General features: G+C 41.2%; 1 protein-coding gene and 1 pseudogene across 1 annotated transcript in view; one reads left to right on the forward strand and one right to left on the reverse strand.

Annotated features, from left to right (window-relative positions):
- Positions 1-24,305, reverse strand: part of LOC114888669 (AP-1 complex subunit beta-1) — a 75,586-nt gene that overhangs the window by 24,726 nt on the left and 26,555 nt on the right. Inside the window, exons 6-9 of the mRNA XM_029210923.1 lie at positions 20,834-20,875; positions 19,838-19,984; positions 16,815-16,960; positions 13,591-13,720 (exon numbers count right to left, since the gene is read on the reverse strand). Of these exons, the coding sequence (XP_029066756.1) occupies positions 13,591-13,720; positions 16,815-16,960; positions 19,838-19,984; positions 20,834-20,875 (465 nt within the window). The remainder of the gene's footprint in view (positions 1-13,590; positions 13,721-16,814; positions 16,961-19,837; positions 19,985-20,833; positions 20,876-24,305) is intronic.
- On the forward strand, positions 7,639-11,823 carry LOC114888668 (annotated as a pseudogene).

Raw genomic sequence — 24,305 nt, forward strand, 5'->3', positions numbered from 1 at the left:
GTGTGTGTGTGTGTGTGTGTGTGTGTGTGTGTGTGTGTGTGTGTGTGGGTGTGTGTGTGTGTGTGTGTGTGTGTGTGTGTGTGTGTGTGTGTGTGTGTGTGTGTGTGTGTGTGTGTGGTGGGGGTCGGGGGGGCAGGAGAGTAAGAACAATAAACAGTATTTAAAATGGATAAGTGCTCTGGGGGAGAGTAAGGGTAAAGGGAATCAAGAATACTGGGAGTAGAGTGAGGTGGCCTAATCAAAAAGGTCCTACTTTAGCAAAACCCTGAAGGAGGCAATGAGTCATGCAGATATGGCAATTGGGAGAAAGAACATTCCAGACATGGGAAACAGCCAATTCAAAGGCCCTGAGGGGGCAGTATACCTGTTTGAGGATCCACGAGGAAGCCAGTGTGGCTACAGTGGAGTGAGGGGAGGAGAAGGAGATGAAGTCAATGAGGTAAGGGGGAGGCGGAAGGCATGCCTAGATCACACAGGGACTTGTAGACCATTGTTAGGACTTGGGCTTTTCCGCTTAGAAAAAATATCAATGCAAGTTGTTCCACACTGGCGATGTAAACCCATGTATAACAGGGCAGTGGTACAGCAAGAATTAAGCAACTGCCACAACTCTGATAGGACCATACCTAGGTAGAGAGGGTCACTGGCAGCTGTGTGCCTCAAAAGGAACACAGGGTCAAGGGAAAACAATGCTAAGATATACTGCATCCGTTCCTGCTCCAGGCAGCTTCCTCCAAGTTTTACATGTTAGGCAAAATAAATCAGAAACTTACAGCAAAAAGCGTACTTGATCTCTTTCTGTCAATACAGAACCCACCTGCCGTGCTATACTGACCAATCTGGTTACTACCCGTAAGTAACCAAATGCTAACCAAATTAATCACAAGCCCCTAATGCTCTCCTCCTCCAGCAGCCTACAACAGAATTACTCTATGCAGTTTCAGCTGCCAGAAAGAGCCAGCAGTATTTTCACAGGCCTTTCAGCCTGACAGACAGATAAGTTCCCCAAACCCAAGGTCTTACCTTAAACAGGTTCTGCCCGACCTACATAGGCTCTCACCCTAAAGGCACGATCTTTCTTTTTCCCTTTAATGACAGATTTGTGTACCTTGCTAGGACTGGGTGACGTGCCCTTGGTTGCAGCTGTTGCACCATAGAATACTATGAATACACAGAATACGAGTACACAGAATACATCAACAGCATGAACTATTTGCTATGCAGGGCTTACTGTTAAACTTTAAAATACATTTCGTACATACAGTACTGAGTCACAAAATGGTGAAGGCAGGACTAATAAACTATCAGTTAAAGTTATCAGCTATTCCACACCCCAGTCTGGTATATCATGGGACTGAAGACCCAGTAAAAACTCAACAGAAGAACAGACTTCAGTAATGAGAGTGAATGAATATTATTCATTTTAAAATCCTGAGGTGAAACTGATCTAGAATCTAATCTAGGTTCTAGGTGGTAAACACACAGATTAGTTTATAGCAAGTTAGAAATCAAGAGGGTTCACAGGTGTGCCTATGTACTGCCCACTATATTATTTAACCTCAACATGGACAAAAAGGCAGGCACAGGTGGCTGTCAAGATGACTGGGTACATGGGTAGCCCACTGTGCACAGATGCTATCTCTGGGCAGTTTTACTGGGGAATCAGGTCATATACAGAAGGGGCAGAAACTATTGTCAGCAGCACAGCATGAGCTATGGAATTGAGAAGTTTGGTGCTTTCATAGTTGGAGTATCTGCCTTCCATCTCCTTCAATGGCTCCTGGAAAGGATTGTTGCCACTAAGCTAAGGACCACCATTCATTCACACACTTTTCAAAAATAATTAAATAATGTTTTCCTTTGTCTCCAAACTGTAACTGAGTCTAAGTACATTTACCAGTGTCTCCACTTCTTTCTTTCTTTTTTAAAAAAATATCATTTATTTATTTATTTATTTAGGCTGCATTGGGTCTTCGTTGCTGCACACGGGCTTTCTCTAGTTGCGGTGAGTGGGGGCTACTCTTCGTTGCAGCGTGCAGGCCTATTGCGGTGGCTTCTCTTGTTGTGGAGCACGTGCTCTAGGCACGCAGGCTTCAGCAGTTGTGGCTCGTGGGCTCAGTAGTTGTGGTTCACGGACTCTAGAGCACAGGCTCAGTTGCTGTGGCTCACGGGCTTAGTTGCTCCGCGGCATGTGGGATCTTCCCGGACCAGGGCTCGAACCCACGTCCCCTGCACTGGCAGGCGGATTCTTAACCACTGCACCACCAGGGAAGCCCAGTGTCTCCACCTCTAACCGTTTTTTTTCTTTTAATTAGAACAATAAAACTGATATCTATTTGCAGAACACACAAACATATGTCCTTCCATAAATTTAGGCCTTCCTGAAGTGGAATAAAGGGGAAAATGAATTCAGACTGAGTATATTTTCATTATAGGCCCACCTGACTGATTTTCAGGCCCTATGAACCTTGATTCAGAGAGCAACTTGTTCTATAAAACCTCAAACTGTAGAATTAGGATCTACAGATAGAATTTAAAGACAGACAAATTTTAGTTCAATATAAATAACTTCCTAAGAGAGTTTTAGGAAGATGGAATGGGCCATTTTAGGGTAGTAAATCACTAGTAGTATTCATGTAGATGCTGAGGCTCCAATCACAGCTAATACAAGGCAAATTCCACCAGAAATAGGGTTTGAAACAGACAATATTAAAGGTCATCCTTACAACCAGGAGATTTTACATTCTTTCTGTCTGCACACTCATACAGCTCAAAGCTTTTCTCAAGTTTTATTTTCAACATGTATGAACCTCAATACCATGAAACCTATGTATAACCTCTATATTAAAAAATTGTGAATAAAAGAAATTCTTTTCCTATCTCACTGAACATGACACCATAGCAAAATAGCAATATAAAGAGAACAACATGAATGAGGGCAAGATATGGCTCTCAAGTGGGCTTCAATCCAGCTTAGGAAAATCCCAGGGTGTTTCCTTTAATTCCAACCTATTACACCCTAAGGCTTTGCGTAAAAATTATTAGCCATAATGAGAACGTAAGTACTAGAAACAAGTACCGACTTTTTATTCAGAATTTAAAGTCCCCTACTGCAAAAAAGATCACATGATTCAATCTATTTTCTAATCATTTATCAAACCAGAAATACAAAACTAATTCCATTTTTCATCATCAACTCCTGACTTACTATCATGATATAAAGATGGCTGAGATTTTAATAGACGAAAACGCACAATTTCGTCTATTAAATTTCGAGATAGGAAAAGTTCTATTACCCTGTAGAACTACTTTGTGAAATTTATTACCATTTGCTCAAGATTCTCAGCATGGGCTTCTGTTACTTGAGTAACCTTAGCTCACAGGCTCTTTTCAATGAGGGACTAGCTCCCAAGCTTGGGTGTCCTACGAACTGAATTCCGGGTTTCAGGAACAACTGTCTCCTACCACTGAGGGCAGATTATTTTTGGCCACGCCACATGTGGGATCTTAGTTCCCTGACCAGGGATCAAACCCGCACCCCCTGCAGTGAAAGCACAGAGTCTTAACCACTGGACTGCCAGGGAAGTCCCTTAGAATACAGAATTCTTATCTACTGCTTATGTGTGGTTATTCAAGCAGGGCCGTCGCTATTAACAAACATACTCCTGGGACTTCCCTGCTGGCGCAGTGAAAAACAATCCGCCTGCCAATGCAGGGGACACAGGTTCAATCCCTGGTCCAGGAAGATGCCACATGCTGAGGAGCAACTAAGCCCGTGTGCCACAACTACTGAGCCTGTGCTCTAGAGCCTGCAGGCCACAACTACTGAGTCTGCATGCTGCAACTACTGAAGCCTGTGTGCCTAGAGCCCATGCTCCACGACAAAGAGAAGCCACCGCAAGGAGAAATCTGCATTACAACGAAGAGTAGCCCCAGCTCGCCACAACTAGAGAAAGCCCACGCGCAGCAACGAAGACCCAACGCAGCCTAAATAAATAAATAAATAAAAATTAAAAAACAAACATATCCTAAAAGAGAGTCCCAGAAGCCAGTAGTTGAGTTCCGGTTATAGAAAGACAAAAGATACTGTCTAGCAGAATCTTGATTATCCAGACAAAAAGGATAAAGAGGGTTCTTACTAAGGCCAACCTAGTGAAAAAGGAACATCTAGTATATAAGATACCCTATTTCTCAGATGAGATTAAAAGAAACATTTATAGTCCTGATGTGACATGAAAAATATATCAAATTTGAAGCAGCAATCAGAAAAAAACAATTTTTTCTTTGGTGGTAAAATATTTTCATCTTTCATAACCAAGATCTTTCATAACCATTACCTACATACTGCTAATGGAATATTTCAGATTCTGTCCTGTCTACAGGGGTTATTTTCAGCATTGGATCTATCTGTGACCTGGGAATCTCTTATAGTTCTCCTAAGATCCACCACTTCAAGGACTCAACGTCTATTCAAGCAGCATGTGGTTCCATAAAAGCAATCAGAGTGCACTGTCCTCAACTGTGGATCCCGGAAGACCAAAGGAGGCTTTAATACTGAGGTTGTTTGGCTTGCACAACAGTCAAGAAAAGTCAGTAAATGCCAAGCTGGTTTGCTTCCTTTGATGGAAGCTGCTGAAAAGGTCTTCCGTTTGGCAGCATTTACCAGTTTTCTGGTACAATAGCTACAGCTGTGGGCTTTCTGAGTGTGAACAGACATATGGAAGACATGAAATATTAGGGACAGGCACCATCTGAAACTGATTGTCTCACAGGCTGGGACTGCAATATAGGAGTAGCAACGGACACACTTTTCTCAGGGCCATACACTGGCAAAAAAAAAAAAACAACTTGGGGGACTTCCCTGATGGTCCAGTGGTTAAGAATCCGCCTTCCAATGCAGGGGATGCGGGTTTGATCCCTGGTCAGGGAACTAAGATCCCACATGCTGTGGGGCAACTAAGCCCGCACTCTAGCGCCCGGGTGCCGCAACTAAGACCCGATGCAGCCAAAGAAAACAAACAAAAAAACCCTTTTGGCTGACAAAGATCTTAAAGATATGAATAAATGGGATTGTAAGACTGTGTCCTTTGCAGCTAGCATCCTCAGCACTTCCTGCCCTAATCATTCAAAGGTTAAATGAACACAGTTGATGAATACTGCCTTGTTTGAGAAGAGACATTTAAAGAAAAAACCAAGACATTATGGCTTTTCCCTCATTAATATCCATCCTCTTATTAAACTACACTTATGTGGGGTATCAAGGGGATACAAAGATAGATAATAAAAACCATATACACTAAAGGACCAATTCTTTATCCATAGGTTAACCACTAACCATAAAGTAGTATAGAAGGAAAGAAGAATTTTTATGAAGGGGCCATCAGGCTTTCAGGTAAAGATAGTAGACTGAAAATCACATTTAAATTTTCTTTCTCTTGGAAGAAATTCTGCCATAATTAAAGGGAAAAAATTTAAAGGTATAAATTCATAAAGACGGGGAAGAGAAAATACAACTGCAACAAAATCTCGGTAACTGTTAGCAAAAATGGTGTTAGCAAAAATACCACAGAATTCTCAAAGGCTTAGGACTGGTAGCGCCTCTGGAACTGTATGGAGGGGAAATGGGGGGAGGGGATGTTAAAAGGAAGATGATCAAGAAACTGTTACAGCCCTAGATCCCCCCACCATTCTAAGCTACCTCAGCCCCTCAGCCCCTGAATAAAACTGAAAGATTGATTCTTTCAGAGAAAATAAGATAGATGGCACTTTGGGACTTCCCTCGTGGCGCAGTGGTTAAGAATCCGCCTGCCAATGCAGGGGACGTGGGTTTGAGCCCTGGTCCTGGAAGATCCCACATGCCGCGGAGCAACTAAGCCCGTGTGCCACAACTACTGAGCCCACGTGCCACAACTACTGAAGCCTGTGCGCCTAGAGCCTGTGCTCCACAACAAGAGAAGCCACTGCAATGAGAAGCCCGTGCACTCCAACAAAGAGTAGCCCCCGCTCGCCACAACTAAAGAAAGCCTGTGCGCAGCAACGAAGACCCAATGCAGCCAAAAATAAATAAATATATAAAAAATAAAATAAATAAAATAGTAAGATAGATGGCACTTTGAAAGGGATGCCAGGCATGGCTGAGGGGTGGTGAAGGAAGTGAATTTATGCATATACTGAATGCTGAGACTCTCCAGCCCTCTTTCCCAATTTAGCTCCCAGGAGGCTGGTAGACACTCTTTATATTCTAAATAGGAGAGGCAAGGATAATTTTTTGAAAAATTAAGCCAGCCCCTAAAGAAAGACATGAAAGTACTGACATAGAGGATTCCAGCTACCCTCGGTGACGGGTAACTGGAGCTCCTAACCTGGCCCTCATGGTTTAGAGGGCCATACTCTGATCTTCCTCTGGCCTCCTCGGAACCGCTGTATAGAAGAATCCACATGGCCAAAGAGACATGCCCAGGTAGAACACACAGAATTTCCTGGCTAAAAAGCCCTAACACTGTTTCCAGGGCCTTCTTGAAATACTTCTACTGGTCACTTTTCCTGAGGGTCAGTAAGCATATCCATAGGCCCAAGGGATGGCCAAAGGGTGGAAGTTGAATAAAGGAAGAGTAGGCTGTGAAACGGGGTTCTTCAGTTGCACTCCTGAGTGAACAGATGGGGAATTTTAGTCAAGAACCAAATGGAAGTCCTAGAACTGAAAAGTACAGTATCTGTTGTTGTTTGTATTTTTTTTTTTGGCCGTGCCGTGCGGCCTGTGGGATCTTAGTTCCCAGACCAGGGCCTGAACCTGTGCCCCCTGCAGTGGAAGTGCAGAGTCTTAACCACTGAAATGCCAGAGAAGTCCCGAAAAGTACAATATCTGAAATGAAAGTTATACTGAATGGATGTTAACAGAACACTGTAGCCTATAAAAGGAGAGTCTGTATACTTGAAGACAGATCAATAGGAATCACCCCATCTGAAGAACAGAAAGGAAGAAAACAATAACAACTAAAAACCACCCTTAGTGATCTGAGGGACAATATCGAGTGGTTACACATATGTGTAAGTGGAGGTCTGAAAGGAGGGAATAGAGATGCTGAGGCGGAAAAAAATTTAAAGAAATAATGGAAAAAAAATTTTCCCAAATTTGGCAGAAACTATCAATTTACAGATCCAAGCTCAGTGAACCCGAAGCCAGATAAATACAATGAAAACACCTAGGTACATAACAGTCAAGCTGCTGAAAGCCAAACATAAAAGAAAAAGAGAGGGTGCCCATAGATCAGCACTGTCCAGCACAACTTGCTGTAATGATGGAAATGTTCTACTTCTGCACTGCCCAATCTAGTAACCACCAGCCATGTGAACATTTGAAATGTGGCTGATGCAACTGAGGAAATGAATTTTTTATTTTATTTTAATTAATTTCAATTTATACACTATAAGTAGCTAGTGGCTATCATACTGAACAGCGTAGCTAAGAAGCCTTATGAGATATCAACCCATCATAATATGTGCACTTTACTGATTCAAACCAACACTAATAATAAAAACAAACAAAAAGTTTAAGATACGGAGATAATTAAAAACTTGAGAACTGACTGGCTATTTGATGTTAACGAATTCTTGTTAATTTTTTAATGTGCACATAATTATTGTGGTTATGTTTTTAATAAGACACCATCTGTTTTAAACATATATATTGAAATATTTACAGATGAAATGATATAAATGTCTTAAGATTCACGTCAAAACAATATGCTGCGGACGGGGTATAGGTGAAACAATATTAACTATGGGCTGATAATTATTGAAGCTAGATGATGGGCACACAGGGACTCATTACACTATTTTGTTTACTTTTGTAGAGTTAAAAATTTTTCATAAAATGTTTCTAGTTAAAAAGTAGAGCAAAAGGAGAAAGAGATGGAAAATAGGACAAAAAAAAGGGAGATCAGTCCAGGAGGGTCAACATTCAAATAGCAAGACTTCCAATAAGAGAGACAGAGAAAATGGAGGGACATCTATAAAAAAGAAAAACTCCCAGAACTGAAGGATACAAGTTTCTACATTGAAAGAGCCCAAAAAGTACCTAGTAAAATGGGTGAAGAGACACACACACCAAGGCACATCACTGTGAAATTTCAGAACATGGAGGATAAAGAAAGGATCGTACAAGCTTTCACTGAGAAAGAACATGGCACAGAAAAGGATCAACAATCAGAATGGCTTCACACTAGGAAGCAAATTATTTTCCTAACCTAGAATGATATACAGAAACCATCAGACAAGTGTGAAGATAAAAAAGACATTTTAAAACATGTGAAGTCTCAAAAACTTTATTCTCTACATACTTATTCTTAGGAAGCTACTAGAGGATGTTTTTCATCAAAATGAAGGAGTAAACCAAGGAAAGAAAAATACAATAGGAGACCCAACATACCAGACAGGCGAAGGGAATGAATCCCCAGGGCTATTATGAAGGGAGATCCCAGGACGACAGTTCCAGGTGTTGAAGGAAGTCAGTTCAGACTGACACAGTCAAAAGACTCCAAAAGGAGACTATAAGAAAGTGAAACCGATTAAGACTATCTTGAAGGGTCTGATCTCACTGCAATTTGGGAATGAATTACAGTTAACACAAAAAATTAAACAAACAAGAGCGGCCAAGCAGTGCCAGGCCAGGTGGGTACGTCTGTCGGTCCTGCCATGCCTGCACCGGAGACCAGCCCTGGAGGTGGCCCGGGCCCGTCCTGTGGCCGGCACCGTGAAGCAGGAGTTGGCAGCCCAGAACACCCCACCCCCCAGGATGACGGCGGCCCCCAAGCGCTGTGGATTTCCGGGTACGGCTCCCTGGTGTGGAGGCCCGACTTCACCTACAGCGACAGCTGTGTGGGCTTCATGCACCGCTACAGCGGCCACCTCTGACAGGGAGACACCTTCCATTGGGGCAGCGACAAGATGCCTGGTCGTGTGGTGACCCTCCCTGAAGATCGTGAGGGCTGCACTTGGGGTGTGGCGTACCAGGTGCAAGGTGAGCAGGTCAATGAGGCCCTGAAGTACTTGAACGTGTGGGAGGCAGTGCTTGGTGGCTATGATACCAAGGAGGTCACCTTCTGCCTTCAAGATGCCCCTGACCAACCACTCAAGGCACTGGCCTACGTGGCCACCCCGCAGAACCCTGGTTACCTGGGCCCTGCGCCTGAGGAGGCCATTGCTACGCAGATCCTGGCCTGCTGAGGCTTCTCTGGCCACAGCCTTGAGTACTTGCTGCGCCTGGCGGACTTCAGGCAGCTCTGTGGGCCCCAGGCACAGGACGAGCACCTGGCAGCCATCGTGGATGCTGTAGGCACCATGATGCCCTGCTTCTGCCCCACTGAGCAGGCTTTGGCACTGGTCTGAGGGGCTGAGCCCCTACGTGGACACAGGGGCAAGGCCCCTACTCCAGTGCACACAGACAGACTTGATATAGCTGGAGCCCACTGAGAACACTTGGTGGGCCGACTGGGGCCTCTCTCAAGCCCCTGCCTGTCTGCCAGCCCCCAGATCTCCTACCTGACACTGACTTACTACTTGAAACTTTATTTATTGCACCATGTTGGTGTGGTGGGCAGGGTGGGGGGCCTGCCCTAGATATAGGGGCCCTGCTGAGCGGTGCCCCACCCCAGGCGCCTGTTGCCTGATCAGATTCCCCCCAGTGCTGCTGCTATCCCCATACTACCCAGGCCTCCACCTCCCCAGGGAGCCTCCAAGAGCCCTGACCCTCTGCCCCTGACTCCAGAACAACCATTCCCTAGCCCCAGAAACAACACCCGTCAAAGGTCCCAGCCTGCTGGTGAGGGTAGGAGGGAGTGAGGAGAGGGGGCCCTACAAGAGCTGAGGCCCCTGCCAGCCGTGCTCATCCCCCAGGTCCCCAGGGCAGAGCTGGATCTGGAGGCCAGACACAGCTGCTGAGGCTGGGCCTAGGCCTCTTACCCATTTGGCTTTGTTGCCCTGTCCTTCTGTCTGGGCTACTCCTGTCTGTTTGTTGGTCTATTCCTGGGAAGCTCATCACTATAGGTCCTGGCACCTTCCCAATCTGTCCCATACTATAATCCATAAACTGATCTCATTAAAAAAAAAAAATTAAACAAGAAGACAGGTATTCATGTGTAAATATCTAATTACTTATATAAAATTTTATGGAGAAAAAAATCATCACACTATATAGCTCAGCTATGAGGAGTATATATAATCATAATGACATAAACAATGAACGCTGATTAAAGCAAATTCTAAGACAGCTCTATCAGGAAAACAGGAGGATTGGAAATATGTATGTAGACGACGGCCATAAATGGTGACAGAAGGCTGGGGACTGGGTTTTTCTTAGCTTAACTACAGAACTAGTTGACTCTAAGTTGTAGTTTTATAATCCCGATAAAATTAAAATTTGAAAGAACGGTGCTATCCATGTTCTCACAAGAGTTTACAGCCTGGTGAAAAAGGAGGCCAAGCAGCTGTGAGAACACTACAGCATCTATACAAAGATTGGGATGAACACGTGTTATATCATCGTTCTACTGTCTTTTTGCAGACACTGACTTGAAGAAGCAGTCAGCTGCCAGGTAGCAAGTTTGAAGGAGTATATTGGGAAAATGTTTCTAAGCAATTGACACAGATGAAATGAAAAACGAGGATATCAAAGTCAGAGAAAACTCAGAGAAAATTCATTTAGACATTTGTTAAGGTTTTTGTTTTATTTAAATAGAGGGGATCAATTCTCTTTTCTTTTTAAGGAATATAATTATATGATATAAATAAACTCAAGAGAAGCTCCCAACGGGGGCAAGCTAAGCTTTACTTTGTGTAATATTGTTAAGTTGAATTCACAAAGGCTTTTACAACCAACATTATTAGTACAGCTGAAAAAATTTTCTAGGTTCAAATTTCTAGTAGGTATCTAAGGTATAACCTATTTTACATTTTAAGAGGGAACAGTGTCTTTCAATAATGTTTCAAAAAGACTATAAGCCAATAAGTAGTTTGACGATGTTTTTAATGAAAAGTTTTTGTACTAAATGTTACATTAGAGTTTTGGCGACTAGGTTTGATTTATCTGTCCTACGTTGATATCAAATTAGCCAAAATAGCTAAAACTCACACTGCTTTCAAAATTTCATTTCCTAAACCCCATTTTTTCTTTCCTGATTTTATGGTCTGGAGTACTAGAAAAGTACTAATTTTTCCTGCATGAGCTCTTGAATTTAAACATTATGTTTGCATAACATTTAAATGCCAATCAATCTTTACCTGGCTTGATCTGGATCTTTATGGTCTAAGCTTGTTGAAGTTAAGATCTGATTCTTTTTGTTCATACTAGGACAAGAGCAGAATGGAAGCTGAAATCTAAAGTAGCCCACCACTTTAAGCTAGTCATTAGTTTCACCTTGCACTAGCAGACATTAAATAGAGCTGCTCACAGCGGGGAAAAATAACTTCACCTCTTTTCAAGTTTTTGCTTATTTTCTCCATTGGGCAATACCAATTAATGAGAAAATAGCCATTATTATGACATCCCTGCAAGAAAAGAATCCATGGGGAAAACATGGAGAATCCATAGTTGACTACAGATGGAAACTGCTTTATTACATTCTGCTTAGATAGAAAAATTTTAAGATTGTTTTTTATAATGTCACGTTTGTTTTGAAAATGAAAACTTGCTAGTCCTAATATCATAACAATACTTTTGAGGGAGGGGTTTGGACTAAGATTCAATTTCTTTTATGAGGGTTCCTATTTGGGATGTTCATTTCACTGAATGTGAAATGGAAATGCAAATAGGGAAGTAAACTGACATTTATTTATTTACCGTTTCCTTTTGGTTTTAAGAGTAGGAAATTTGCCCTCATTTCTGTGACCCAAATTCCCTTTCCTAATTCTAAAGTAAAGCATTCTCGCACCCATGCTGACTGTCCTCAAATATCTGGCTTGAGGCTCTGTGGGCCAACAGGAGGTTAGATTTCAATGAAAAGAGAGGAGATGTAAATTTGAGTTAGTTAGTTTCTTTCAGGATTCTGTGCTGGAAAAGCCCCTTAACACATTAGTCTCATTATAGCAACAGAGCCAATTCCTTCTGCACAGAAATCCTTGTTTTGTTCTTCTAGACTGAGCCAAGTTATACTGTGACTCACTCATTGTCACTCTAAATCATTACACCCTTTGCCGAGAAAGAAGCAGTCAACTGCTGAGGCAGCAAGGTAGTTAGTCAACTGGCAAGCAGGCTTGGTGCCCTGGTACTTAAACTGTTGGAGAATGTTACTTTCAACTCTAAGTAATTTTATTGTTGATGTCTCGCCATAAGTACTAGTATCCCACACTGGTATTTCCAGGAGATTGAGCAATGGGATCCCACCTGTCTTGATTGGAAAGTGGAAGGTTGAAATTTTTTGCTCATCATGTGAAACATATTTTATAGTCTCATTCATACTATTCTATCATTTCAAGTTCTCGATAGAAGGGGATAGCAATCCTCTTTGTTGCATCTTCTGACTGTCAGTCACAGTGCACCTTTCCCTCTTGTTTTTTTTTTTTTTTTTTTTTGGTTAAATTGTGAGCTGACTTTCAGTAGAAATTTTCTTCTCAGATGGGAGTCCTGATGGCCTTAAAGTTCAAAACCATTGCATAAAGGCCGTTTTGCATTTGCTTCTGCCAGCTACCCTGGGTTTCACCAGTTCTGGTCCAATTTTACATTAATTTACTGGTTTGGAGAATTCTTCACGTACACAGTATAAATTCGGGCCCTGGATTTCTCACAAGAGGTCGCCCAGAACCCAGGTCAAAGAGAACTCTCTCATCACTTGCCCCTGTGGAAATCTTTTCCTAGTTCCCCTTTCATTGAGAGACTTGCCTTTCCAGGGTCTCAGCTTTGTGCAGGGATCAGTTACAGTTCCCCATCTCAGGTCAGCCCAAGGTTGTCTCTTCTGTCCTTGTGAGCATTAAAACCCTCAACTTCTTGGGCTTATATCTGTATTTTATCCCTTGAGGGTTGCTACAGCTTCAGCTTACATGCTTACTACTCTGCCTTCATGTTGCTTGAACCCCAGAAGGCTTAAATTTCAAGAGAAATTCAAAGTGGTGAAAACGAAACGATACTCTAAGCTAGGACCTTAAGCATTCTAAAAATTCAGTATTTTCAAGATGGAGAGGCTCTTATAAACTTCATAAAGTTCTGAGCTCCTCTAAGATGCTGCTACACTTACCACACACTTATCATATTTAAATGCAGATAACCCAACTATTTATGGCTGTGTGTTCAAAATGACCTCCACACAGCTCTACTGAAATCTATTCTTGTGACATTCAAATTCCCTATGAAAGTCTTAAGAAAGAAAAAAGTTTGTACATAACACCTTGAAACGTTTGTTTGTTGAGTAAAAAGAAAATAACTTTGTGTCAATGAGTGACTTCTGTGTGTATTTTTAATGAAAAATAAAAGTCTTCTCCACAGATTTATTTCAAACCCTATTCCATGACCAAATCTAATACAAGAAAGAGAGGGGTTGCTTTACAGATAAAATCGGCAAGACATAAACCTGTACCCCCTGAGTGAAGTAAAAGTCTAACCTGCAGGTTGTTCAGAGGCTCCATCTTCATGACTGGGCCCAAGGTGTTGAGAGGCAGGGAGACATCAATGCTCTGGTTTGGCATCAGTGGTGTATGGATGGCCAGAGGAGTGCTGGGGATGACACCAAAGCTAGGAGAGAGGATGAAGAAATCCCAGAGGTTAATCAGGAGGCAGGATTTAGTCACGTCTTTAGGTTTCAATGGCTTTTTACTCCATTTGAAGGAAACATAAGGAATAGCAGGCACTAAAGTGCCCAATTTTAATTTGCTGTAACACTAGTTACAACATAACCTCTTTTTTCCATTAAGAAGATTTGAGGAAGGAGAAAACATTCATAAGCACACTGGTTTGCTAATGCTCTGATTCTGAAAGTTTCTTATGTTTATCATGCCACTAGAGGGACAGGTTTGATAAGCATCTTTTTCTTATACATCTTCCTTTAGATAATCTTTGGGAGAAAGAACACTTAAGAATACCAACCTTGTAAAGTATAATGATATTATTTCACTTGCTTGATAACCTGCCTGATCAGACCAGAGGATGATTTACTGGTAACTCTCATTTTCTTTCTTCTTTATTTACTTACACAGGATACGATCATTGGGAAAGAGCGAGTCTAAGTAAAGCAGAGTTGATTGGCTTAAACATTCCAAACAACACCCCAAAGGATAAGTTGTAGACTCAAATCTGGCCACTTACTTCGCCTAAGGCAGGCAGTGAGTACCCACCAGTTTGACTTCTCAGAGAAGCCTGCCTAATAATAATACAAGAATAGTAAAGAGATGGGAAAAGCCTGAGTCCGAAGTTACAAAAAAAAACCAAAAATATATGAGGGAAGACAGACATGTCTTATGTCTCAGAAACATAAGAATACAATTTTAAAAAGATGGAGCAGAAAGGGAAAAGTAGGCCCATAGGTATAACAAATAAACAACTTAATGATATAAATTTATAATGAATTTATGTTCTAATGAGCCTCAGGAAGGAAGATGGGATTTTAATATTTATAAAATAATTATTGAGTTTATATAGGTAGTATCAATTTCAAGAGTCACAGACTACCAGAAGAAACATTTTCCTTTTTGTAGATAAACTACACTTTAGAGTCCCAAATGCAATAAAGAAATGATCTTGAGTAGACACATCACTCATTTTGGTATCAACATTTATGGGTCAGAAAACCCTTTTGCCCTTTTGATCTTGCTCTCATTATTTACCTATGTGGAAAACCATAAGGAATCTAAAAAAAAAAAAAAGGCTACTAGAACTAATAAGTAAGTTTAATGAAGTTTCAAGATACAAGTTCAGTGTACAAAAATCAGTTGTATTTCTATATACTAGCAACAACCAAAAACTAAAATATGCTTCTTACTATAACATCAAAACTATAAGGCACTTAAATGTGACAAAAGATGTGCAAGATCTGTACACGAAAAATTATAAAACACTGCAGAGAGAAGTTAAAGATGACCTAGATAAAAAAAAAAAAAAAAAAAAAGGATGACCTAGATAAATGGGGAGATATGCTATACTAATGGATTAGAAGACTCAATATTGTTTGATGCCAATTCTTCCTCAAACTGATCTGCACATTCACTGCACTCTCAAGCAAAATTCCAGCAGGCAAAAGACCTAGAATTGCCAAAACAATTTTTGAAAAAGAACATACATAGTAGGAAGGTTTATACTATCTGACTTCAAGACTTACTACGGAAAAAAAGTTTACTTTGACTCTTACTTTACACATATTATCTCACCAAATTCTAAAAGGTAAAGGTAGGAGCTAAATCTATTAACACTTCTATTAAAAACATTTAAAAAAAAATTGTAACTGTGGGTCAGGCAAAGATTTGTTAAACAGAACACAAAAAGCAAAAGACATTAAAAGGAAAAAACTGTAAAGTAAACTTTATTTAAATAAAAAACTTGGGCTTCCCTGGTGGCGCAGTGGTTAAGAATCCTCCTGCCAATGCAGGGGACACAGGTTCAATCAATCCCTGGTCCAGGAAAATCCCACATGCTGCGGAGCAACTAAGCCCGTGAGCCACAACTACTGAGCCTGTGCTCTAGAGCCTGAGAGCCACAACTACTGAGCCCACATGCCACAACTACTGAAGCCCACGCGCCTAGAGCCCGTGCTCCGCAACAAGAGAAGCCACTGCAATGAGAAGCCCGCACACCTCAACGAAGAGTAGTAGCCTCTGCTCACGGCAACTAGAGAAAGCTGGCATGCAGCAACGAAGACCTCATGCAGCCAAAAAAAAAAAACCAAAAAACAGTGTATATGTGTCAATTGCAATCTCCCTAAAAAAAAATAAAATAAAATAAAACAAAAAATAAAAAACTTGTTCTTTGAAAAACACTGTTAAGAAAATAAGGCAAGCCACAGACTGGGAGAAAATATTTGCAAGACATATCTGACAAAGGACTTGTATCCAGAATATATAAAAAACTTTATTACTTGATAATAAGACAATCAATTAAAAAGAAAAAGGAACAATCTGAGCAGATACTTCACCAAAGAAGATATAAGAATGGTCAATAAGATTATGAAAAGAATGCTCAATATCACTAGTCATTAGGGAAATGCAAGTTAAAATGAGATACTACTATACCATGTATAAGCATGGCTGGCACTGTTAAGAGTATGGAACAGCTGGAACATTCACACTTATTACCATGTGACCCAGCAATACCACTGCTAGGTATTTATCCAGGAAAAATGAAAACATATATCCACACAAAGACCTGTACGTGAATATTCACAGGCGCTTTAGTCAAAAAAGATAAAACTGGAAATAACCCCCAGTTCCACCAACTGGTGAAAGTGTAAACAAATCACGGTATAAGCATCGATGGAGTACTACTCAGTAAAACAGAACAGACTGCTGAAACATCTCAAAGCATTATGCTAAGTGAAAGAAACCAAATGCAAAAGACTCCACACTACATGATTTCATTTACAAAACATTATAGAAAAGGTATGATTATAATGGCAAAGACAGTTTTCTTATTCCATATGGATGAGTTTTCCCAGCAAAATTCCCTAGTGCCTCCAGTGTTGAAGCTGACCACTGAACAGATGTGCAAGAGCCTCCACTCACTCTACATCAAACATCTGCCAACACGAGAGTTTTTACCCACTGCTAAATAGAACACTCTCTTGTTGGACACAAAGTACACTGCCGTGTCAGGATCGAGCTGGGGAACTCAGATTTCTTACCTATTCTTGTTAAACTGAATTGCAAAGTCTGTCATGTGCTGCAGAGCTTTGTTGGTGAAGTTCATTTCCATATAGATGTGCCCTTGGCGGTGAGTAAATGTTCCCGAAATCTCCAGGCCCTTAGCCTTTACTGCAGGCAGCCAGACCTGAAACACGGTATAAAGCCCAATGAAACCAGACAGGACGCTTCTGAATAAAGATGAAATTAAGATTTCACTTCCTTAGGCAACTAAGGTGATTTTTTATACCATAAATACCGAGCCAAATGCAAAAGGCTCCGGATAAAGTCATATTTGCTGAATTTTGAGATCATTCTCAACTATTTAAGAACCAAAAAGAACCCACCCAAAATCAAAAACCAAACAAAAAAACCCCAAGCAAACAAAACAAAAACCCAACCCAAAACCAAAGCCAAAAACAAACAAAAAAAGAAAAACAAGCCCCAAAATAGTCTATGGGTAGCCATGGCGAAAGGAGAAATTCCAATGAGCATAACACGGGGTTTCTTTGGTTAGCAGCTTTGGTAAAAGGCTTAAAAGGGGAAAAAACTGATCTAATGAAAATCGCATGTTTACAATATTTGAAGACTTTTAAAAATCATTACCAAATTCCTTATCAGTAATCTGTTATAGTCTCTGGGAAATAGTAAGTATTCAGATGTCGTTTAAGTAATCTGAATGCCTATTTTCTCTATATAATTCATTCGTGACCCACCTCTGGCCCCAGAATCTGTGATACTCCTGGAGTGTACCAGTTTACATATATCTATATATATATAAACCAACAGGAATTCATGAACTGTCCTGACTAAAGACAGAATACCCATTAGTCAGTGGGTGGCTAGTAAACATGAGAATATACTCAACCACATTACAGGAAAAAAAGGAAAAAGAAAAGAAGAAAATGACACTATTTAATAGTACAAGATACTATTTTTCATCTATCAGAGGGTCAAAAATTCAAAAAGTCAGTAGTACTCAGTGAAGGAGAATATAAGGAATCTGGCACTATTACATTCTGCTTTGGAGAACACAATTTGATGTCACCTTTTTGGAGGGTAAGCTGATAATGTCTTATTTTAAAAAAATAACTTGTTTTATTTTTGTCTGCGTTGGGTCTTAGTTGCAGCACACAGGAACTTCGTTGTGACAAGCAGGATCTTTTTGTTGCTGCGCGGGCTCTTCGCTGTGGCACGTGGGCTTCTGTCTAGTTGTGGTGTGTTGATCTCTCTCTCGTTGTGGAGCACAGGCTCCAGAGCGCATGGGCTCTGTAGTCTGTGGCTAATGGGCTCTCTAGTTGAGGTGCGCGGGCTCAGTAGTTGTTGCATGCAGGCTCAGTAGCTGTGGTGCGTGGGATTAGCTGCCTGGTGGCATATGGGATCTTAGTTCCCCAACCAAGGATCGAACCTACGACCCCTGCATTGGAAGGCGAATTCTTTCCCACTGGACCACCGGGGAAGTCCCTGTAATGTCTTTTTCTTTTTTGCGGTACGCGGGCCTCTCACTGCTGTGGCCTCTCCCACTGCGGAGCACAGGCTCCGGACGCGCAGGCTCAGAGGCCATGGCTCACGGGCCTAGTGGCTCCACGGCATGTGGGATCCCCCCGGACCGGGGCACGAACCCGTGTCCCCTGCATCGGCAGGCGGACTCTCAACCACTGCTCCACCAGGGAAGCCCCTGTAATGTCTATTTTTAAATGCTTAAATGATCAAGCACATTCCAAGTTTATCCTATAGATATGCTTACAAAAATACACCATGATACACATAAACAAGAATGTTCATGGTAACATCATAATAACAAAAAAGGGGGCGGGGATAGGACTAGATGAATAACCTAAATGTCCATCACCAGGAGAAAGATTAAATACGTTGTGTCACACATCAATAAAGTGGATACAGCCATTCAAAAGACTGTGGTAGAGAAAAAACAAGGTGCAAAACAGTATATCCCACTGACAGTATTTAAAGGATACAAACATACAGGTAAATGCATGATCTTTCTCCTGAGAGGACACAGAAAAAGTTAATAGTGGCTACTTATGGGGAAGTGGGGACAGAGGGAAACTTAATTTTCCACCTGATCTTTCTACATTATTTAAATTTGTCATTTCTAGGTATTACTGTAATGTTAGTAAACAAGTATGTTGCATAATCTCTTAATCAATTAAAAGTCTGTGGGGATAATATCCAATGCAGTACCCTTACAACAAAGCTACTAAGCTGTGCCAAAACACTATAGCTCAGTTTTGAATCATATTTCTGGTTACTCTATGTAATGGGTATGTACACAAAGACAAGACTCCTGCGAAGGACAACTGGTTTACTATCTGCAGCAGGGATCCCCCACACCGAACTGGTTGAGCAGGCAGAGAATTCAGAAAGCAGCCAGGCGTGCTGCCCCTCAGAAAGGCAAAATTAAAAGAAACCTAGCTTAGCCTGGAAGGCACTATTCCCAAGGGCCGAAATATGCTTCATTTACAGGGAGTTTCCCCTTCCCCTTTTGAATTTCAATCTGAGCATGACATCAAGTGAGGCTGAGACTAGAGGGACACCAATGACACTAACCTAAATCAAAACTCTAAAAAGGTGTAGTAAAATGCATGAAAACCAAATCTGAGCAATGGCACTCTAGAATCCATATGCAGTACCAATGGAAAAAGGAGAGTGGAAAGAATGCAAAGTAAAATGTTACTTCTCTATTATGTCTCTTTCCTCCTGCTGTTGCTCTGCATATCAGATCTACACTAGGCTGACTTCCCTGTTGACAAGCTAGGCAATATTTCTAAACTAAAGAACAAATACTAAATGCTTACTATTTCCAATTTTAAGTCTAATTATACAAATGGTTAATAAGGATGCTATGGTGCTTCTTATTGCTAGGTTTAAGGCCGCCTTTCATCCTCCTCGTAAATCCTCTAGAAAAAGAGCCCCAACCTTGGATTTATTATCAGTGAGAGTAACACAAATGTCAGATGCTAAATAATTCAGGTCCTGTCCACTAAGAAAGTGTTGTTTTACTTACAGCCTTAGGAGCCACATATCCACCAGGTGCCATGCCTATCCCCGTGGAGAGTTCAAATAGGTCATTCAGACCACTGCTGACCACAGCAGGAGTAGGTGAAGGAGCAAAGGTTGCAGGCACTGATGATGGGATGAAGGACTGTCCCACCTGCAGGGAATAAAAGGGAAGGGGAGCAGGGAGATCAGAAAGAACTCATTAATAGTCCTTAAAATGTTGCTATATATTTTAATAGTATTGATAAATCAGTAAGAACACACCATAATTACAATATTCTTAGGCGTTTAATTCGTATATTCTTTGTCCTTCAAATCATCATGGTTATTTTTCATCATTGAAAAGATACACACACTCTTTAGAAGTTCTATCAAGAGAGTAATCAGTAGGATCAGGAACATAGGGATCCAAAGTTTTTTATGTTTGTTTCCAATTTTAGCTTCCATGATTCTGTGCAAAAGGCCTACAGGTACCCTAATGAAGGGGGAATCTGTTTCTATAGGAAGAAGGAGAAGCATCCAACTTAGACAGCAGTTCCATTTCCACTTGGGCCCAGGCAAGTCTTATTTCCCCATTTAGGCATAAATATCTAGTAGGAAACTCTCCTGGGGGTGATGGATACTCACACCCCCCTAACTCACGTACGAGGAGAGTCTCACTCTGAGTCCAGCTGACGCTCAAGCTCTTTCTAGACGACAGAAAAGAGTATTCTCTCGTCAAGATCGGAGGTTCCATTTCCTTTAGCCCTTTAATGTCAGGAAGACAAAGAACTCTGTAGACACCAGAGTGCCAATCCCTAAAGAGACCCCTACACCACATGTGGTGTATGGTCCCAAAGATTCCAAGTAACCCTACGCTACTTTCTACTCTTCATACACTGCTACAGAGGTTCTGGTGTACAGGGCTAGATAGCAGCAGTGGCTGGTCTGAGAACGTGTGCATAGGAAAGGCATCAAACAGGGGGCAGTGCATCCCATGGTGAAAAAAACCGATGGCACTTACTGCCGGACTTCCTCCAATGCCCCCGCCAAGGTCACTGCCAAGCTGAAAGAGAGAAAGGAGAGAGAGGAGAGAAAGGTAGAGTTCATTTAGCTAAGTACTAGATGCCCATACAGAATCTGTAAATTGCTCTACCAAGTTGCAGGGAATACATGCTGTTCAACTTGACTCCCAAAGCCTAAAGAAATTCTAGATTGCAAAGAAATATAACCTAGGGGAACTGAGTAGGGGAAGTGATAGTGTGTGGGAGTTTTGAGAAAACGTGGAAAGAAGACGGAGCTGGGACATCTCAGGGATGTTTCAGATCCAATCTTTCCACTGGCGTACATAGGCACAAACCCAAACAGGATTTAAAGAGTTTACATATTCCAAGAAGCTATATCTCTAAGTCGTAATGTTCTGAATATGTTTTATTTTTTCTTTAAAAGGAAATTTAAGGGGGGGGGAAGAAAAACTAAAATATGTTTTGAACTACAAAACTTGCCGCCCCACTGAGTAAGTGGGAACCAAACCAGTAATGAGCTGCAATTTCAAGCTTCAAAAATTATAGCCTGAACAAGAGTGATTTTTAGAGCTTAGAACTCTCCTAAGAAAGCAAACGGCTGGGTTAGGAAGATATCTTATCTGGGTAGGAAATGCGAAGGCATGCAATTCTTCAAATCTCTCCCACAGTCAATACAGCTAAGGAGAAATGCTGTGATTTATCTGGAGTAGATCATTTAAAAGGATGCTAACTATTGGAGAATTAGACTAATGCAATTAGCTAGGTGACAGGAAAATACTTCCACATGGTCTTACTTCTGCCTCTTTTTCCCGTCAGGGCTCTGATATAATTCACCCTGAATTCCAGGACAAAAGCATTAAAGAAGAACTGAAGCTGAAAATAGCTAGCATGAAAAAACATAAAACACACATACCCACAACTAATGGTGCTGTTCAGAAAGCAAACAATACGCTTTTGTGCTACGATTCTATACTGCTACTTCCCTAGTTCTCACTGTGCATCTAACATTCCCCTCTGAATCACCAAATGCCTTGTCTGCTTTACAAAACACTGTTTCCTTTATTGTCTGTCATTTAGTGGTAGAAACTTGGAGAGCTCTAGGCTGTGGTTGTATTAAAAACAACAACAACAACAACAACTGTATTTGTCTTCAGGATTTGAGAGAGGGGATTTATTACCTTCTCAATGGACAGATAAATAAAACTGGGTTGCCAAAATCTCAAAAATAATATATATACTGAAAAATAATGGGACTTATTTCCACCACGACAGAACAAAACCCCCAGGCGTTTCATAACTGGCATAAATAAGCATGTTCTGCACTAAGCTACAGAACACTCCAAACCTCAAAGAACCAACATTTGCAAAGTCTGGTTCCTGAAGACTATTTACTGGTTGGACGTGGGGCGAGAAATCACAGGCATACAGATAAAAAGGTCATCACAACCAAGAATTCGAGTAACTGGAAAAGAATGACAGCAAATAGAAAAGATATTACACACCTACCTTCTCCCTGTTTCTAGAATAACACACATCCATAGCATGACATCTGAAAAGCATAAGATTCCTTTTATTCAAACACACACTCACATTTGCTGGACATAAGGTACTATGGGGACTATAAAGATGCTGGGCAATCAGAGGAAAACAATAGATGAACAAGATCCAGGCTTTGCAAACTGGCAAAAAAACAAAACACGAATGCAAAAACCATACAGAATATACTAAAGCAAAAAAAGAAAGTTCTGAATAGAAGAGCCTCCTTTTGGCTGAAGGATAATGAAGAGAAGCTTCAAAGACATGGTAGTGTGAAATTATAGAATGCAAAAATGGGGGAGGTTATTTCTCAAATAGCCTGAACAAAGGTTAAGAAGTAGGAATAAAAGCATGATCAAGAAGGATGAGTAGGGACTTCCCTGGTGGTCCAGTGGCTAAGACTCCATGCTCCCAATGCAGGGGATCCAGGTTCGATCCCTGGTCAGGGAACTAGATCCCGCATGCTGCAACTAAGAGTTTGCATGCTGCAACTAAAGATCTCGCACACCACAACTAAAAGATTCCCTCATGCTGCAACGAAGATCCCACACGCCACAACGAAGATCCTGCATGCGGCAATGAAGATCCTGTGTAGCCAAATAAATAAATATTTTAAAAAAAAAAGAAGAATAAGAATGAGTAGTCTAATTAGACTGGAGCACAGGGTAGATATGTGTTAAAAAAAAAAAAGTCAAAGAAAATAAGTTTGCAAAGGCAAACTGATTATGGTAAGTCTGTAGTTTTCAATTCCTCCATCACAAAAACCTGGAGGTTTCTTAGAGTAAGATTCAATCTTTCTAAGATTACTAATAACTACTTCAATTGTGTTCTATTAACTATGGTTTTCAACCTTAGATACACAATGGAATAAACCACCTGCGTGTGTATAACTGTGGGGAGGAGGGGGATTTTTAGAAGTACTGATGCCCGAGTCTCAATCCCAGCCATAGTGATTTAATTGTTCTGAGTTGTAGCCTGGACATCAGAATTTTAAAAAGCTGCCCTAGTGATTCTAATGTACAGACAAGGTTGAAAACCACTGCCTTAGAGAATTAACTATGATTTGGAATCAGACAAGAATATATGCTCAGGAATTACTTTGGCACTAACTCTTGAATTGAAAAGGAAGCTAGAACTTAAGAAGAAAGAAAACCCCATTTATTTATTTTTAATAAATAAATTAATTAATTAATTTTGGCTGCGTTGGGTCTTCGTTGTGGTGCACAGGCTTCTCATTGTGGTGGCTCCTCTTGTTGTGGAGCACGGGCTCTAGGCACACGGGCTCTAGACACACGGGCTTCAGTAGTTGTGGCTCACGGGCTCTAGAGCCCAGGCTCAGTAGTTGTGGTGCACGGGCTTAGTTGCTCTGCGGTATGTGGGATCTTCCCAGGCCAGGGCTCGAACCTGTGTCCCCTGCATTGGCAGGAGGATTCTTAACCACTGTGCCACCAGGGAAGTCCAAGAAAAACCCTTTCTAAGGAAGGGAATGATGCAGAATGTCTCACTTGTCCTGATGCTGGTTTTGATTTAGTTTTATGACTTTCTGATGGGCTTACACATCCTCCCCCCAGCCACTCTCCTCCCTTCTGGCCTATGTCACAACTGAAGCTTGAAAGAGATGGAATTCTTTATGGGCCTTGTTGGCACTCGACGGCAAGAAAGAAAAAACACACTGGAAGAGAAATGGCAGTATTATCAAATATGCTACACTCAATAAAAGGCATTGAGAAAAGGCACTCACTAGTGGTGTTATTTCCAAAGGAAATGAAGCCCATTTATAGCCCTTATTTTCTTAGATTTCATTCTTATTATACATGAGTATTATATGAATATTATCTTAGCTGGACAGGATCTAAATGTACTCCCACCCCCTCGTCCCCACCATGCTGCTTGTCAATTTTATTCAAAAACATGTAAGAGAAACTGAAAAGTAAT

The sequence above is a fragment of the Monodon monoceros genome, unplaced genomic scaffold (genome assembly GCF_005190385.1).
Source record: "Monodon monoceros isolate NGI ecotype Baffin Bay Population unplaced genomic scaffold, NGI_Narwhal_1 Super_Scaffold_9, whole genome shotgun sequence".
Taxonomy (NCBI): Eukaryota; Metazoa; Chordata; class Mammalia; order Artiodactyla; family Monodontidae; genus Monodon; species Monodon monoceros.